General features: G+C 40.8%; 1 protein-coding gene across 1 annotated transcript in view; it reads left to right on the plus strand.

Moving 5' to 3' along the window:
• Positions 1-17315, plus strand: part of RPAP1 (RNA polymerase II associated protein 1) — a 36199-nt gene that overhangs the window by 11481 nt on the left and 7403 nt on the right. The window contains exons 7-18 of the mRNA XM_005419412.2: positions 1073-1188; positions 1603-1701; positions 2163-2264; positions 3101-3268; positions 5570-5752; positions 7412-7546; positions 7724-7903; positions 9892-10049; positions 11327-11497; positions 12246-12447; positions 14381-14490; positions 16334-16529. Of these exons, the coding sequence (XP_005419469.1) occupies positions 1073-1188; positions 1603-1701; positions 2163-2264; positions 3101-3268; positions 5570-5752; positions 7412-7546; positions 7724-7903; positions 9892-10049; positions 11327-11497; positions 12246-12447; positions 14381-14490; positions 16334-16529 (1820 nt within the window). The remainder of the gene's footprint in view (positions 1-1072; positions 1189-1602; positions 1702-2162; positions 2265-3100; positions 3269-5569; positions 5753-7411; positions 7547-7723; positions 7904-9891; positions 10050-11326; positions 11498-12245; positions 12448-14380; positions 14491-16333; positions 16530-17315) is intronic.

Here is a 17315-nt window from a genome sequence, read left to right on the forward strand (position 1 = left end):
CAGCAGGAAAAGATCTGATGAAAGAAGAGCATCTCTGTGGGACTCGTTGTTCCTTGCAAGAGAAGACCAGAGTGCTAGGATTAATAGCTGCAATGCAGATGAGTTCTAGGCTGCTCCTGGAGGAGTGATGCTAATGCTTTCCATGCCCTTAGGGGCTGCCTGTTACTGTCCTTACATGTGCTTTCTTTTGAGATAGCGAAAACTTCTTAGCTCATCTCTTCTTATTTTGGTTTGGGGTAGTATCCTAGTGGCAAAGCCTTACCTTTCCTGGTTATATCTCTCTGGTCTCTTCACTTGTGAGATTCTTCCACACGGTGATGTATCTCTTTCCTTGGGCAGCTGTTGTGATGTCAGGCACGAATGTCTTGTTTGTCAAATTCTAGTAGTCAAAGGTCTTTATAAAGCTAAATTAGTAATTTCTTCCTTTAGTATTTGCACCTTTGTAATTCTTGTTCAACTGTCCAGTTTCCCCACTGAGCTGTCAGGAAAGCTGTGCAAATTTTCAGCCGTTTTGATCTTTTCTTCCCAAGATGATCTCTTCAAGCCTTTAGGGAGGGATACTGAATAGCAGCATCACAAATGCAACCAAAGCACAAATATTGAGCTGCCTTCAGTGTATCTAGGCTAAAATCTTGCTGTCTTCCTATAATTTGCTGGGACTCTGCTTTAATACTTTTCAATTTCATGTCCCTCCTAACACTCTCTTCCTTGAGTGATACTAGTTTCCTTTCTCAAAAGTAGGGCTGATAGTATTTTTTCTGCACTGGTTCTGGTAATTTTGCCTTACTTGTGTCCTGACTTCTGTTCGACTTCTCCTAAATTAGCATTGTTTGAATTTCATTACTGTGCTGTTTGCTTCCTCTTCTTGCTCTCATGAAAGATGAAAATAGCTTTAAACGTTTGATGTTTATGCACTAGACAACAGTCAGTTTGAAAATGGTTTTCTTTTTATTTTACATAATCTTATATTTGATACAGTCTTTAAGCTGAGTAGCTTGGCAAAGAAGGAATAGTATTTCCTTCATCACTGCCTTGGAAGGTAAGACTGACATTTCTTTCTTCCCACACAAAGATGATGATCTGCCTGTGAAGCCCAGGAAGGAGTGGATTCACATGGACAATGTAGAGTTTGAGAAGCTGGAATGGATGAAAGATTTGCCCTCACCTCGGCAGAAGAAAACCAAAAAGGTTTGAAAGCAGAAACTGATACTTTGCATGTTTGTGTCTGGATCATGCTTCTCAGCAATAACAGTTTTGAAGGCTTCAAAAACAAGTCCTCTGGCTGCTCAGTCTGTGGAATTTCATCAGGTTGAAAGATTCCCCATTTTCTTTCACAGGATGGGATGATACAGGATCAGTTCAGTCTGTAGCACTCAGGAGAGCTAGGAAGTGAGAGTCTAGCCATTGTAATCTGGGATGAAACAGGTGTAAAACTGAGAAAAAAGGAAAGATAGGGGTATATTTTTAAAAAAGAATTTGAGGCCTGATGAGTTTTTGAACTGTTATCTTCTGGCAGGTGATGTAAAAGGTGTTATTTTAAGAGAAGAATTGAGTGGACAGCAATAGAAATAATAGTTTTCTCCCTCCACCCTTTTGCCATAGGGAATGCAAGCTCGATTCAGTTTAAAGGGAGAATTGATTCCTGCAGATGCTGATTTGCCAACACATCTAGGCTTGCACCACCATGGAGAAGAGGCAGAGGTAGGTGGGTGTAATATAATAGAAAAGGTACACACATTTCTGTTTTCTGTGTTAAATTTTGTAGATTCCTTTTGTATCAAGCTTTTCAGTGACAAAAGACCCTTCAAAAAGTGCAGTAATTTTTCTTTAGAAACAAACTCCTGAAGAAAGTTGTGTCTGCATGCATTAACTGCATTATTTCCAGAAAACTGTTGATGCTTTTTCTCTTTAATGCTATTAAAGTTCTGTGGTGTTGGAAAAAGGTGCACATACTTCCTTTGCTTAAGAAGTTCAATTTTCTGCTGTGACATCTAAGATTAGAATCTCTTCTGCAATTGCCACAAAGCGGCAAACAACATTGGCTTGCAATTTGTCTTCGCTTATGCAGTATGTTACAGGTAATCTTATTTTAAGGGACCTGTTTTTAGCTGTAGCTGAGGGTGTTTTTTGGTTTCTTTGTTTTGTTTCCCCCTGCCATTTAGAGAGCTGGTTATTCTCTGCAAGAGCTCTTTCATCTGTCTCGCAGCCAAGTTACACAACAGAGGACACTGGCTCTACAGGTCTTAGGTCGTATTGTTCAAAGGGTAAGTCACTTCAAGGAATTTCTCCCCATAACTCAAGTTTCTGGTGGATCAGGCAGGGCCCAAATTCTCTGGTACTAGTTGTTTGTTTTCTACTGTTCAGCGAAGATGAGCAAAGTCACCAACAGGGCATTCTGTTCCACTGAGGATCCTTACTGTTAGATAAGCTAAGTGTTGGGATGTGACAAACTGAGATGCAGGTTTCTCTGGATAGTTCCAGAGTATTGTTCTCCCAACAGGTTGTTTCAGGTGCTGTTCAGCAGCAGTGGTGTAATTTCAGTTCTCTTGTTAATTTGGATGCACATTGGTTTTTTTTAATGTTATTTTTGTGACAAGCCTATTCTTGGCATTGACCCCTCCACTCCTGTTGTCTGAGCCAGCTTCATGATGTGCATTTTCTGTAGGAGGTGAGAAAGAGCCAAGCCTACTCACAGAGCAATGTGCCAAGAGGAAAAAGCAAAATGAATACTTCTGTGCACATTTCTACCTAACTTTTGGGGGAAGTGCTAACATTCCCTCTAATGGCACTGGAATAGAGAAGAAGCAACTTGGTGGTTTTGAGAAGGGTGATGGAGCAGAACACAATGAAGTCAAAAGATGAGTGCAGACAAGTGCAGACTTTAGAAAGAAGGGTTTCTTGCACTAAGGAACTACAGCTATGTTCTTCTGTAGAATGAATGGAGGATAAATTATAGGAAGAATAACCTCCGCACAGTTTAGCAGCTTTACAGTAGAAGTGGAAAGAGGCAAAGATGTAAAATGTTGAGATGTGACAGCCCAGAGATGTATCCAGCTGAGATGACACAGCCTTAACCCTGGCTCTGTCTGGCACTTTCCAGGCCAGGGCTGGAGAGTTTGCTTCCTCGTTGAAGGGCAGCATTCTGCGTCTGCTGCTTGATGCTGGCTTTCTCTTCTTGCTGCGCTTCTCGCTGGATGATGTAGTGGAAAATGTCGTGGCAGCATCCGTTGGTGCTCTCCGGGCTCTGCTGGTATCACTTGATGATGAGGTAAGATGATCACTCAGAGCCTGGGTTTGATTTAGGCTGAGCTGTTTACAGGAATCAGAATGAGAAGACATTGTAAGTAGCTTGAACAAAGGTTTACTGGACATGTTAGCTTAATGGTGAGTAGAATGTCATTGCTGTGCTTTGAGACAGATGATGGAGTGTGTTATCCCAGTTTGAGGGATTCAGGTATCTTTTTTTTTCTCACTGTTTGAATTACCTCTGCCCTATGATTAAATTCAGTGCATGCTGCTGAGTTTCTTCTTTTTATATCTTTGCAATCTAGATCAGGCCACTACTAATGTATATGTAGAATTTTATTTTTTAATGTTCCCTTTGGTTGTTTTCTTAATTCATAGTTTTTCTGCTTCTTAACAGATTAAATATTCTCCGTGCTTTCCTTTATGCTTCATAATAATGCTGTTCTCTTTTTCTCTCATTGTCCATTTCTGCTGTTCCCTTGTGGTTTTGTAACATTGATATGTACCTAATTTTGCCTGTTCATGTGTTTGTTTTCTCACTGATGCTTTTTCACCTGTAAGAAGGTTGACTTCTTGTAGATTTTCAGGGCTCTAGACAGCCTAGAGCAGCCAGATTAATATGTACTCCTGGTTGGACAGAAGCAATCTGATATAGACTGGCTTCCAAGTACCTTCCTTGAGAGCTGCTTTTCTCTTAAAGGCAAAGGAGCTGGTGATAGAAGAGATGGGGTAGAAGTACCCTGCAACTTCTGCCAGGCCTGTAGAGCTGTCCCTAGTGGGAGGCAAGAGAAATGAAGGAGTAGGTAGCTTTCTCCACATTTTGCTACTTTTCTATCTATAAGCCCAGGGGAGTTCTGCTAGATGAATCCTGCCCACCCATCGTAGGTAGTTAGTACTATGAATCAGCGTCTTAATGTACTTTTTCTCTCCTCTGGTGTTACTCTGGTTTATAAGTGTCTGCAGTGCTCTGATTTTTCAGATCAAAGCCTGTGGTGAGATGTCTTGTGTAAGTGGGGATTGCTGACTCTTGCTGCCAGAAGCAGCACTGTGAATGCTGTGTCAGTATATCTTCTAACCCAAAGAGTCCTTCCTAGAGTCTCGTGTTGCTGAATTTCAAAAGGTCTCTGAGGAAGGGACACGGTTGGAAGCCTGGCCTTCTGCTCCAGGATTTGTAAGACAAATAGGATTTATCCACACTGCAAACATAGAAGACCAACACACATAAAAATCATGCTGTCCGAAGGTTTTGTTTATCCTTCAATGGCTATGGGAAGGAAGCAACTTTCTTTTTGTTTCCTTTGATGACCCAGCTACCTCATCTTAATGCTTTTGCTTCTCTTGGTGGAAGGAAGACTATAGTCCCAAACTCTGTATTCCAGATGGACTCATGGCTTCATCCCTTTGAGTCAGGCCTCTTCTGACCATGCCATTCACTCATCATATTTCATATTGCACTGGGGGATGTTTATATTGCACTGGGGGATGTTTTGATGTCTGATAATAGCTTGTGCTTCTTTGGTACTTGGCAATTGAAGTCTACCACTACTTTTCTGTCTAATGTGGTGTTTGTTTCTGATTGTGGGTGCAGGAAATAGAAAATTATAGCAGTTATTAAGCAGTGCAAGCATTTGATTTGGCTGTCTTTCATATTCTAAAAATTTTGGGGGAAGTAGGTCTGTCATGGGAGCAATCCCCTCTCTGAAGAATTGGAACTATTACCCTAGTTGGGCTGTTACCCTAGAACTTGAGAGTACCTGACACTGTCATCAGCTGTGAACAAAAAAAAGAGGTTTTTCTAATTGCTTAAGCTGAGGGATGTTCAAACAAAAGTGTAGCAAACATGAGCAAATAGACCAAGTAATCTTTATCATATCAATTTTTGCATGATCTGTCTGTGTTATTTGTGACCTAGGTTCCCCACAGGTCCAAAAGTAGGAAACCAATTAGTACCAAATTTCTGTCTAATGCCTAGAGCCTTGGTAGTTTTTTATTTATTTACTTACTTACTTATAATCCTTTTTTTTCCCAGTTAAACTAAATTTCTGTTAGCTGTGTAGTGAATTTAATTCATGTCACAGTAATTCTTTTTACAGGGTTTTTCCAAGTCTCTGTGTGTGTAAGGCCAAAATAATTTCCCTGAAAAAGCATTGAATTCTACTTGTATATGTTTAGAATAGTTTTTATTGTCTTCGCATTTTCTTGGGATTATATAGGAATCAATGAAGCATTCCATATTCAAAAGCATCCCCGAAAAGTTTTTGTCTTTGTGTTTTAGTTTTTCTTGATGAGAATTTTATTCTGTATGCTTTAACACTCCTTCTAGAAATATCTCGATTGGACTTTCTCATGGTACCAAGGGATGGCTGCATTTCCCTTTGTCCCTAACAATGAGGAGGAAGAAGAGGAGGAAGAGGAAGACTTAAATGGAACAGAGAAATCTCAAAATAAAAAATTAAAGGATGAAAACAAGCCAGACCCAGATGTGGCCCGATATGATGTTGTAAAGGTAACTACAGAGTTAGACCCAGAAGCTTTTTATGAACATAGGCTCAGCACAGTGCTGTATGTGCTGTTGAAACATCCATCCTCCTGTGCATGCTGTACAAGAGTATTCTGAACAAGAATTAAAACTTTCCTGGCTGTTGGTTATTGTTTTCCTGTCATATATTACCAGGAGGATAATTTTATTGGTCTCTTAAAATGCTGAGACTTGACTTGTGTGGTTTCAGTATTATTAATATCTCTTAACTTCCTCTAGGGAATTCAACAACAAACACACTGATGACCTGGTAAGATGTCCTGAAAGACTGCATATAGACATGACTTTCAGGCTCACTTACTTGAATTCAAAATGAAAAGGTTTCAGCCATTTTTAAAATGTCTATATGCACTTTTTAGAATTTAAACTAGAATATTACAGTTAGATAGTTCAGAACTAGTAGATTTGTACAGTGATTTTTTTTTTATTTGACATAAAGTGGCTATTTACCATTTCCCCAAATGTCATGTTTGCATTTCTCAGATTAAGATTTTTACAGTGTTCAGAATGAACTTCTCCCACATTTTAAACCTAATCCTGTATTTTTCATAGGAGATGTAAAAACAGCAAACTTTGTTATCTCAAACAGCCTTGGTGGTGCCAATGCACCCCTCTTGCCTGCTGCAATCATTAAAACCTGTGATCACATCACTTAATCCTTGAACATGTGTTTGAACAGCACTTGGTCTAAAAGCATCATTGGGTGCATGAATTACTGTACTTGGGCATTTGGTCTTGTTTAGAGGCTTCATGATTTCAGATATGTTCTGCTAGGTGTGTGGCACTGTTTAAAAAATGTAACAAAAGGGTGGTAGATAGACAGGAGGTCAGTTTGTGATTCTGTAAACTGTGTCATGGTTCAGAGTAATTCAGCTTGTTCTGAGTGGGCTGAACTTAGAAGGTATTTGGGATCAAATTCCCCTCTATTCCCATTGCTGTACACGTCCATTTCATGCTTGCTTATTGGCTGTTAGAACCCAATTGTTCCAGACAGTTGGAAAAGGAGTATTTAAACTACCTGCTAAACTTGGTCAGGCCTAGAGCTACAACTTGCTTGGCTGTAAATTTTTAAAAGTATCAGTAATATGAATGCATTCCTGATTCTGGGAAAAGGCACATCCATAATACCTGCATCACACTGTTATGTAAATTGATGATTTGTTTCCTGGCACTGCCACTGATCACATCATCCCTATGCATATCTTTTCTTACTGCAAAATAGGAATTTGTGTCTGTTCTATGTTTCTGTCAACTTACTCTGATGTGACAGGTGCTCTGAGTGCTGCATTAGCTGGAGGTGGTGTCTAACCAAAATTATTCAAGGACCATGAGAACCTTCTTCTTTTATAGGGAAGGTTATTTCCCTGTCACTCTGGAAAACACAAGTATCCAAACCCCTCCAGTGGTCTGATTCAGAACAGAATTAAAGTTGTTTCTGCTCTGTTAGATAGCTCTTGCTCATTTGCCAGCATACTTGCAAATACACAGAAACTTGTTTAATGACTCCTAATTTTAAAACAGTCTCTGGAGAGACTGTTGTGGGTTTGGGTTCCAGCAATTGAAGAACAGAGAGCACTTGTTTAGACCCTTACTGATTTTTTTTTTCTTTTTTTTAACACCTTTCAGGGACTTTTGAAGACAAGGATCCAGCACCGGCTGAGGTACATCCTAGAGGTGGTGCGACCTGTTCCATCAGTAGTTCAGGATATACTGCACATCCTCACCCATATGGCAAGGCACTCCTCTGAGGCATGCAGCCAGGTAAATCTCCCATTGAATAAGAGCTTGGGAATGATAGAGAAAGGTTTGGAAAGGGAAGAAAGATCAGGTGAAGTTATGGCAAGGAGATCAGACAAACTTGTCTGTTTCGCATGTCTTCTGCACGTCTGCATGACTGCACACCTTTAGTTACTTGTGCTCCCTGCTATTTCTCTGCAGCTGCTTGACTGTCCTCGATTGATTGAGACCATTGTCAGGGAATTTCTCCCTACTCAGTGGGATCCCAAAGTGGCTGAACCAGGGTTTTTACTTACCAGTCTCCACGGAGTTGCTTGTGCCAGTGCTATGAAGTTCATCAGGGTCTTGGCATCTGGAGGCCGAAATGCAACAGCCAGGCTGGTGAGTGGTTCCTGGAAGAGCTTTTTTGATTGCAGAGGCCTTGGTTCTCTATGCCTTACTGCCTAAATAAAGACAGAAAGCTAACTAGAGGTGACTGTGAGCTGAAGCTGAAGAAATCCGGGTGAGGAAGATGCATTAATATATTTTGAAGGAATTGTTGACAGAGTCATAAAAATGATGCTTCTCCTGAACAGTGGTAGATGAGCTGGCTTGAGTTTTACTCTGCTTTTTTATGGTTTGTGTAATGCACTCATGTGAAAGTCACAGAGCCCAGCAGGGTGATACTGACCAAGAACAGATGTTTAGAGCATGCATTGATGTGTGATGCTCTGTACACTCCCATGTTTCAGTGATAGGCAGCATAAGACTGTATAAACCAGAGACTTAACCACTATCCTTGTGTTTTGCAACCCTGGCTGAACTTTTCTGCCATTAATTTGTCTTAATAATTGTGATAATTCATCAGTGTTTTCAACTCCTCTTAACTTCTGGACAAGTTTTCCACTTCAGAGGTAATTGCATTCCCTCATATAGGTTGTCATGCTGGTGCTATAAATGCATGAAATCTACCAAGAGCAGCACCCATTACAGTGTAAAGAGCACTTCTTAGGCTTTTTGATTCACTGTTGTTAACAGCACCTAACAAATTGCTACCCAGGAAAATGCTACTGTCAACAGAACACCAGTCTGTGCTGTAAAGTATAGAGAACAGTGGTGGATAGTGGGATGTTTAAAGACTTTAAGTCATGCTAGGTACATAACAGAGTAAAATTCAGATATTTTTCTACTTCAGGCTTTATGTACTCCAAGTATTTCAAAGTGTGGAAAAATTGCTTAGAAGGTTCTTGACACTCAGGCTTTGCTACTGTTACACTGTCCTATGTTCTGTTGCATGTAATTAAACATGGGAGTGAAAGATAATGAAAAACTAAATCAAAACCATCAATGTAGGAATTTATTTTAGCTAACAACAAAGTTCTTCCATCTTCCTCCTGGAAGTAAATTTGGCTTTGTCCTCTCTTCTGTAGAAGAGGTGTCAGAATTTATAGTTTTGACTCATCAGCTCCTTTGCTTTCTTGCTGGTGTGCATTGATTTCCGTACAAGATGTCTCTAAAGCATTTGAAATTTAAATTACCTATAATATCTCCTTGTGCTGTGAAAAAGACATTGTTGCCTCATTTGTTTAGACAGAGCACATAGAAGCTTTTTTATGTGTGGGAGAAGGAAAGAGAAGCTCTTTTTTATGGTTAAGTAAAAATACCCAGATGTAGGGGAGGATAAAAATTATTTCTAGGGAACTGCAAATGAGTCATGTCATGCTTAATTCAATACCAAAATAACCTCAGAACATTTCCAAGGCATCAAAATTCTATAACCTTATGAAAGTAATAGGCAGGAGGTACCCTTTGCATAAAATAAACTCTGAATTATCGAAAGACTTAGGTTGTAGAACCCCTGAAACCCATCTAGTGTGACCTTCCCAAAAGAATGTCAGCATCAGTTCAGTACTTTTGTGGACATCGTTTTTCACAAAATATATCTTTACATGTAAGCTTGACTAAGAGAGTCACATTTATGACTATTTAAGGAAGGATAATTATATATTTTTTTAAAAATCAGTTAAATGCTGCAGAGAGCATCCAAAACAGGAGTGTGTGTGGGGCAGACAAACCTCTATCAGAAATTATTTAAGTGTAGTTCGTTTGTGTTAGGAATGGATTAGGTACCCCATGGCATCTCTTGCAGGAATAGTTCTCTCTTAATAGCCATTGACCATTTAGTGATCCTTGGTAGTCTGCTCCTTGAGACTGTGCAAAATAAAAGCAGATTTGAGCAGTGCAAGAGGAGCTCAGAATGAGCTGAATTGAAATCTGCAGCTCTTTGTGTGTGTCAGAGCAATGAGGTAATGATGCATGCAGCTGATGCCCCTTATCCCTTTGTCTTTTTTATTCTTCATCCTTTTCTTTTTGCTTGATTTGTTTCACAGCTTGGCAAATTTGAGCTGAAGAGTCGGTTGAGTCGTTTTGTCGCTGAAGAGCCTGTGGATGTGCCCCTGCCGAGGGAGGAAGCCACGCGGCTGAGCACCGAAGCCTTCCGGCTGTGGGCGGTGGCTGCCGGCTACGGGCAGGCCTGCGACCTCTACAGGTACAGCTCCGGGCTGGACACCTGGGGTGGGGGGCACGACAGAGCAATGGACACCCTGTTCAGAGGGTCAGAGAGAAGCCTCTCCAGGCTCAGTCTCCATTCCCTTCAGGGTGTCTCACCTCACTTTCTCCTGCCTCCTGCAGTAAAACTCAGTTTCTAAGTGCTTTGTATTGCCTTCTGCTGGTTGTTCACTATCTCCTGTGTTCAAGTTCTGCTATTTTGTTGTTTCTGCTTTGCAGTGGGAGACACTGTATCTTTTTAGGGCTGCATATTTTTATCCTTGAAGGGATGAATTATCTGTGCTTGTATGACATCAAAACACGTGGTTTGCAGCACACCCAGAACTGAATGTGCTTGACCTAGGGGCAGTCTGTGGGTAGCAGTCACCACACTGAGTGGGGCTGAGTGATGCAGACAAACTTCATGATGCATCGACTTCCAGGTCAGGACAAGTTCTTGTGCTTGACTGCCAAGGTCTGCACCTGGTGTAGGTTTGACCTACCTCAAGCATTAAATCTGCATCCTGTAATTGGAAGAAGAGAGATGGCTGTGGAATTGCTCTAAAGTGGAGTAAAAGGGAGGACAGTATTGAGTTTCAGAAGGGAAATTCTCATCCACAGCAGCATTTTGTCTTCTTTGGCACAATCTGATTTATGATTTAAAAAGAGTAAAAACTATATATACTATTTTAGCAGTGTAAATCATGTTGAGGAAAGAAACAGGAGAAGATTCTTTAACATTGCAAGATTGTAAGTGTGGCTGAGAATGTGAGAGCTATTCCCCAGCAAGAATAAAATCAAAGTATTTTTTTCAAGAGATAATCAGAGTACATGGAGGCAGAGTATTAGGTAGGTCCCATTCAGATGAAATTAGAATAGCAGTAGTCTTCCTTTGTCATCTTTTTTCTATGTCAGTTATTTTTGTTATTGTGGTGGTGGTGGTGGTTCTCATAATCAAATCTTAACAATCTTTATAAATAAATTATTTGAGAGTGTAAAGAAGATAAAGCCAGATTCTTCCAGTGGAAAGTGAAGAGCCAATGGGCACAAATGGAAATACAGGAAATTCCACTGAAGTGTTTTTACTGTAATCTTTACTAACTTTACTGTAAAGGTGATCAAACCCTGGAGCATTGTTGCACAGCAAGGTACTTGGAGATATTCAAAATCCGACTGGATATATCCGTACGCAATCTTTGTCTTGCTGGCCTATCTTGAAGTACATATGATCTCCAGAGACCCTTTCCAACCATATGCATTCTGTGATTCATACTACAGTGATCTCTACCCTGTACTGGTGAGGATACTGCAGTCCCTGCCGGAGTTGCTCAGTGGGAAGAGCCCTGTGGTTGAGTTGTCTGTGCAGCGAGCTGCAGCAGTGGTTACTCTGTTGACACATGTGACACAAACAGCAGGGTACACTGCCGAGCTGCAAGCCAAGTTGAGCAGGTAGGCTCTCTAAGTCACCATTCTGTGCATCTCAATAGTTGGCATCCCTCTTCCCTTTCTTTGGTTTGGAGACGTGGCTGTCACGTTTTTTTTTCCCCTCATTTTCAGTTGTTTACTGTCCCACATGTGAGCCCCTGCATGGTGGGGTGTATTCCCTCTGACACAAGGTCAGAAGTAGTGTCTGGTCTGACAGCTATGCCTGCTAGCATGGCCAGAGGCAGGAGTCAAAATCTGCATTAAGCTAGGGGGCATAAAGGGCACTGTTAGCCAAATGCCCTGCTGAAAGGAGCTAGTAAGCTGCTTGGAACTTCTCTTGGGAGTAAAGGAAGTAAATGTCCTGAGATTTGGAGGAAAGAACCTCTCTGCAGAAACCAAGATGAGTCAGAATTAAGAGGTTGTTGGTTTTGGTAGACATCAAAGCAGTAGGATATGTTGCAAACACAGGTACTTTTTCTGGTGGAAAGCAAGAAATTCTTTAACTAAAGTTGAGTACTGAGGTAGCATTAAAGCTAGATAAAGCTAGAGCATAGCTCAGGGGCAGAGTAGTGCAGGAGAAGAAACTTCAGCTTTAGAGTACATTCTACATTTATCCTTTCTGCCTAAATTATTTGGTCTGGGTTGTGGGACTGTACAAGAACTTTTCCTCTAGTTGTGCTATTGGATATAATTTTCTAGCCTACATCTTTCTATTAAAATTGATGGTTTAGGGAGACAGTTGTTTGATATTTATTCTTCCACTGGGTTTCAGCAATAACTCAGAAGATAGCGAACCGATCCCACCTCCTCCAGTAGCATGGAGTCAAGTGTCAGGCTTACAGCCCTTCCTTGAGACAAGTCTGAAAAAAATCCTTCAGCAGATATCCCAGACAGAAACGTGGCAAACTATCCAGCCTCTGACCACAGCTTGTGTGATCTTCTTGGGAGTTTATTACAGTGCTTACAGCCAACAGGTAAGGCCTGAAAATACAGATTGTCTTCTCATCTCACCAGCATCAGCTTGTGTATTACCTCTTAAAACTGGAACTTACAGTCAGTACTGAAAAAGATGGCTATTAAGGCATCAAGTTGAGCACTGATTTTATAACTACAGCTCATATCTAGGCTGCATGATATTCAGGGTCACTTAAGTCTGCTAACCCTAGACATTAGCAGTGCCAAATATCGGTCTTCCTTTCTTGTCCTTTCATCCTTTGGGATCAGGGTCTCAATCAAGGTGTGTGGTGGTGCTGTGATTGTTCTGACTTACTACAGAGCTCCAAAGCATGAAGCAAATACAATGTATTTTTATTTGGCAGCCATTTATCCTAGTGGGATAAATCAGGTCATGTGATTTTGCATTTGCTTTGGTCTGAGAGCTTACATGTGGACACCTATACTGCAATCATCTGGGTGGAAGATTGAGCTTTAAGGGTCGTGCTGTATGAACTTTGGATGGGAAATAATGAAGATAAATTTATTTGTTGCACCACTGACATTCAAGGTCAAATTCTGTAACACAGTTTGTAGTATGTGATCATCTTTTAAAGTGAGTGTTCTGAAGGTGACATGTCAGTGTGATGCTATTGAAGAATAATGTCTTACACTTTAGCTATCTTAAAGATTCATGTTCTAAAGATAAATGCAATTTTCCTCTTTACTGCCCAACTGACATGCCTGAGTTCCAGCTTGGGAGAGCTGTGTTGAAGGTGTGGGGGTAATTTAATGGCTGTAGTTATTCACACTTGTGCAACTCCTCTGAAACTTGCCAAAAGCAACTGAGTTTATTAGTTATGGCTGGGGTGGAAACTGCCAGTGTCTCTCAAAGATGTCTTCAGGGCCCTGAAGGTTGGTATACCTTTTACAGGCTGTGATTACATCCTGAGCATTAGAGAACCAGGACAGCCAAGAGTTAAATGTTCCTTTTTAACCTTTACAGATATCCCAGAAGAGTGACTGATGAAACAGTTTCTTCAGTCATTGAATTGTGCTGGGTTTTTGAATTCCACTTCAGAAGTTCAGTCATCTACCTGTAGTTAGCTGATTTAAAAAAGAAATTGTACTTAGCATGTTTGAATAGATTAGTGAAAAAAAATCAACTTGTATAGTAATTAGAATAGTGTATGCTGGGACCTTCTTGTAATATTTTTGTTAGACTATTAAAAACTAAGGTTAACATCTTCACAAAGGTTTAACTGATTTCTGGAGGGATTTCTGGAGGGATTTCTGGAGGCGGATTTCACCTGGGGTAAAATCAGATTTTATGTAATGGAAATGAGTATTTCTGTATCCCAGAGCAGCATTCTAATGAAGATAAAAAGTGTTAAAATTTGCCAGCATGTTCCTTCAACCTGGAATGTTGCTTACTAGGGTCGGAAGAATTTGGATGATTCTCTAAAAGCCACAGTTCCTCGTCTGTGCAGTGTTCATCCACATTCATGCTTTGATGGGTAGGTCAATCACACTTTATGCAGCTGATTTTTTTTTTTTGGTTTGTTTTTTTGGAGACCTTTGTGTTGCCACTCAGATTCTCAAGGTACTTCTGATCATCTTTGTGTCATCTTCAGTTTAAATAGAAACACGTAGATGGTAGGGAGAGGAGGGTCTACCTTAGTTTTCATTTAGTGAATCTTGATTCCAAGGATCCCATATCTTACTTCCAGCCAATTAAGAATTTCTGGGATGCACTTTAATACTTGAGTGTGAGAACACCTTGAGGTGCCAGCTCTCAGCTTCCACACTATGAACAGTGAGGCCAGCTCTAACCTAGAGCAGTACCACTGTGTAGGTGATGGGGTCTGGCAAAAAGGTAATAGAGGAAGTAGATAAATCAGTCTGTCTTTTTGCTATCATTGGATGTTATGGTCATTCACTCTCTTTTCCTGTCATTCTCTATGTATTTTACAGCCATCAGTCAATCCAGTTGACTGCTTAGAGGAACTAGAACGTTTGACATCAGAGGTGCTGCAGCCCCTTCTCAGCCAGCCAGCCATAGACAGCATGTGGGACTTGCTCAGGTAAAACCATTCCACTGCTAAGATGCTCTTGTCAGAAGCTAAGGGAGCCCCATTTCTGTACTGTACTGTGTGACAGCTCTCTCCCCTCTCTCCCCTTTTCCCTGTGCAATATGCCCCAGGTATGGGAATTGGAGTGCAGTAGGGCTGTGTCTATACTCTGTTTTGTCCTCTCACCCTTCACAGAAAAGGCATGACGGCCGCAGAGGTTTGCAGCTCCTCCTTTTCTACTGGTGCTGCTGCATCTCTGCTTTGCTGTGTAGCTGGGGTTTTCATATCAATTTCAGATTATTTTAGTCACTCTTCGTTTTGATTCTTCTTTGGTTTCACTGGTCTAAAAAAATAGCACAAGTAGAATTAGTTGAGTTGCTCTTAAATGATGAGGTGAGTGTGTTCATGTACTGTTCATGTGCTCTCTGTGGTGCTGCTTATATGAAAGAATTTACTAGATTGAAATCTTCAAGCTCCTGCAGAGCTTCACTAGGGCTTTGAAAACCCCTGCAGGGAAGTGCAAGAACAGATACCAAACTGTTCTTCCAGACATTTGGATAACATAAGCTCTGGCTCTGGGAACAGTTAAGCACTGCAGATATTCTGTCTTTGCTGTAGAGGGAGCCTCCTTACTAGGCTGTGATTCATCTTCTGGAGTGGGGAGTCTAAAAGGCCTGACTTGCAGTCAGAGAGGCATCCATCTGCCTCTGACAACATCTGATATAAAGGGCACTTGAAACTTTTGTTTTCAAGTGGTATTTGAATGGCCACCAAACAGTTTGGCCCATGTTCTTTCTTGACTGAAACTGAGCTCTGAAGCTCTTGGCACCAGAGCTTGCAACACAAGAGCACTCATTAGACCCTTTTCTGCCTGTCCTGGTGGTCTGAAGACAATGGATTTGATCAGGCTATAAAAGCTCATCCACAAGAATTCTTTCTGTTCTTAATACTGGCTGGTAAAAAACAGAGTCAGCTGATCTCTGCCCTAATAGTTTTACAATTTTGTCTAAACTTTCTGGGCAGTTTAGGTCCAGGAGTTCAGGGTACTTTGTGAGCCCTACATGTTTTTATCCATCTCCTACATGTAATACCAGTGGTAGAAACAACAATGCATTTAAGCAATTATTTTTCTGCCATAGAGTAATGATAGGGATCTTTGACAGGGTTTGCCCTATCACCACATTACCATTGAGCAGCTTGCTTGTGATCCCTCTTCTTTTTGGTGGTCTTACCTATACAGACATGATGTATCTACTCTGGGCCCTGCAAGCACTGCTGGTGTGGGAATTTGTAGTTTCACCTGCAGGGAACACACACGCCAATAGTGGTCTGTACAGTCATGTCCATGTACATTAAAGCTGTGTTCTTTCTGAATACAGTTTAAAAATATGCATTTCATTAGTACATAAAGGGCAGCATTTTTGCAAAGTCAATTTTAGATATAATCTGGCTTTTTGGTGTTGCCTACAAGTTTATTATTGAAATGTCTTGAGTGGGTGGGCAGCCTTATTAGCCTGGTGTGCGTATGTATGTGGGGAATGGCGTATTTTTTAAAATCAATGGTCCAACAGTTTAATGTATTTGACATCAGAGATGTGTCACTGCATCGGTATTTCTGCTCATCATGACCAATTTAGCTGAAGAGTTTCTGACAAATCCCTGGCATTAGCTTGTATGGCAGTAGTGCTTGGTATACCAGCTGAGACACTGGCTTTTTGCTTTCACTGTCTTCAGGGCTTCCATTTTACTGCAATGTGTGGTGCTGTTCAGATAGATAGCAACTTTTCAACAAGATAATTCCTCAGCACTATGAATGCTTTTGACCTATCCCCTGTCTCTTTATTTCTTCACACAGGCCATGTTCTGCTTTGTGCAACCCTCTATCCTGTTCCCCAGCACCGGAATCTGTCAGCAGCATTGCATCTCTGAGCTGCACTGGAGGCAAACCTCCTTTGAGCCTTGTTGGCTCCAAGTCACCTTTCCCCTTCCTCACTGCCCTCTTATTTCTCATCAATAACGTCACTCACATTCACAAGGGCCTGACCAGCAAGGTGAGAATAAACCTTTTCACTGCAAATCCTAGGTGAATGATGATATACTTGTGAGAGGGGTTAGTATTTGTACCTTCCCAGGCTTAAAAGAGATGTTAGAAGGACTGTTAAAAGCAAATTGTTGTGCATTTTAATTTTAAAAATATTGAAGTATTATAGAGAGAAACGTCCCAACTTTCAGAACAAGTGGGATGAGGATCAGAAAAATATCTTGTCTTTGAATTCCAATAATCAGTTGACACCAGGAAGCTGGAATTACAGAGCGGGATGTATTTATAAAGAATGTTGAGAAGAGTTGAATAGCTGTTGTTTGGCTAAGCAAAATATAAAACTTGAGTGTCAGTGGAGGAAAAGCATGGTTGAAGCATATATAACAAAGAAAAATGGGGTAATATTGAAGAGAATGAGTGCTACTGAAGAAGGTCCTTCCTACTTTGGTTTGTTCTGAATTTATAGAATGAGTGAGTCATGGAAGGTTTCAGACTCTAAAGAACAAATGTCTGAGCTCTAGAAAGATGGAATATGTAGCATAAGCTTTCTCAAAGCCTTCATGTGACCTTGTGTTGAATTAGCCGATTGGCTACTAATGGAAATATCTGGCCAGATGAGGGAAAAACATTTTAAGCCACTGGCCAGATTTCTGCCTTACAGAACACTACGGAAAATATAGGCAGTGACTGTTGATTGTCTGTGATGGAGATGGTCATGATGGATGCAGGTGAGCATCCATCACCTGAGGAAGAAAAGCAGATGTTTATTAGGCTATTTTAAAATATGGCTTTTGGA

The sequence above is a fragment of the Geospiza fortis genome, unplaced genomic scaffold (assembly GCF_000277835.1).
Source record: "Geospiza fortis unplaced genomic scaffold, GeoFor_1.0 scaffold66, whole genome shotgun sequence".
Classification (NCBI taxonomy): domain Eukaryota; kingdom Metazoa; phylum Chordata; class Aves; order Passeriformes; family Thraupidae; genus Geospiza; species Geospiza fortis.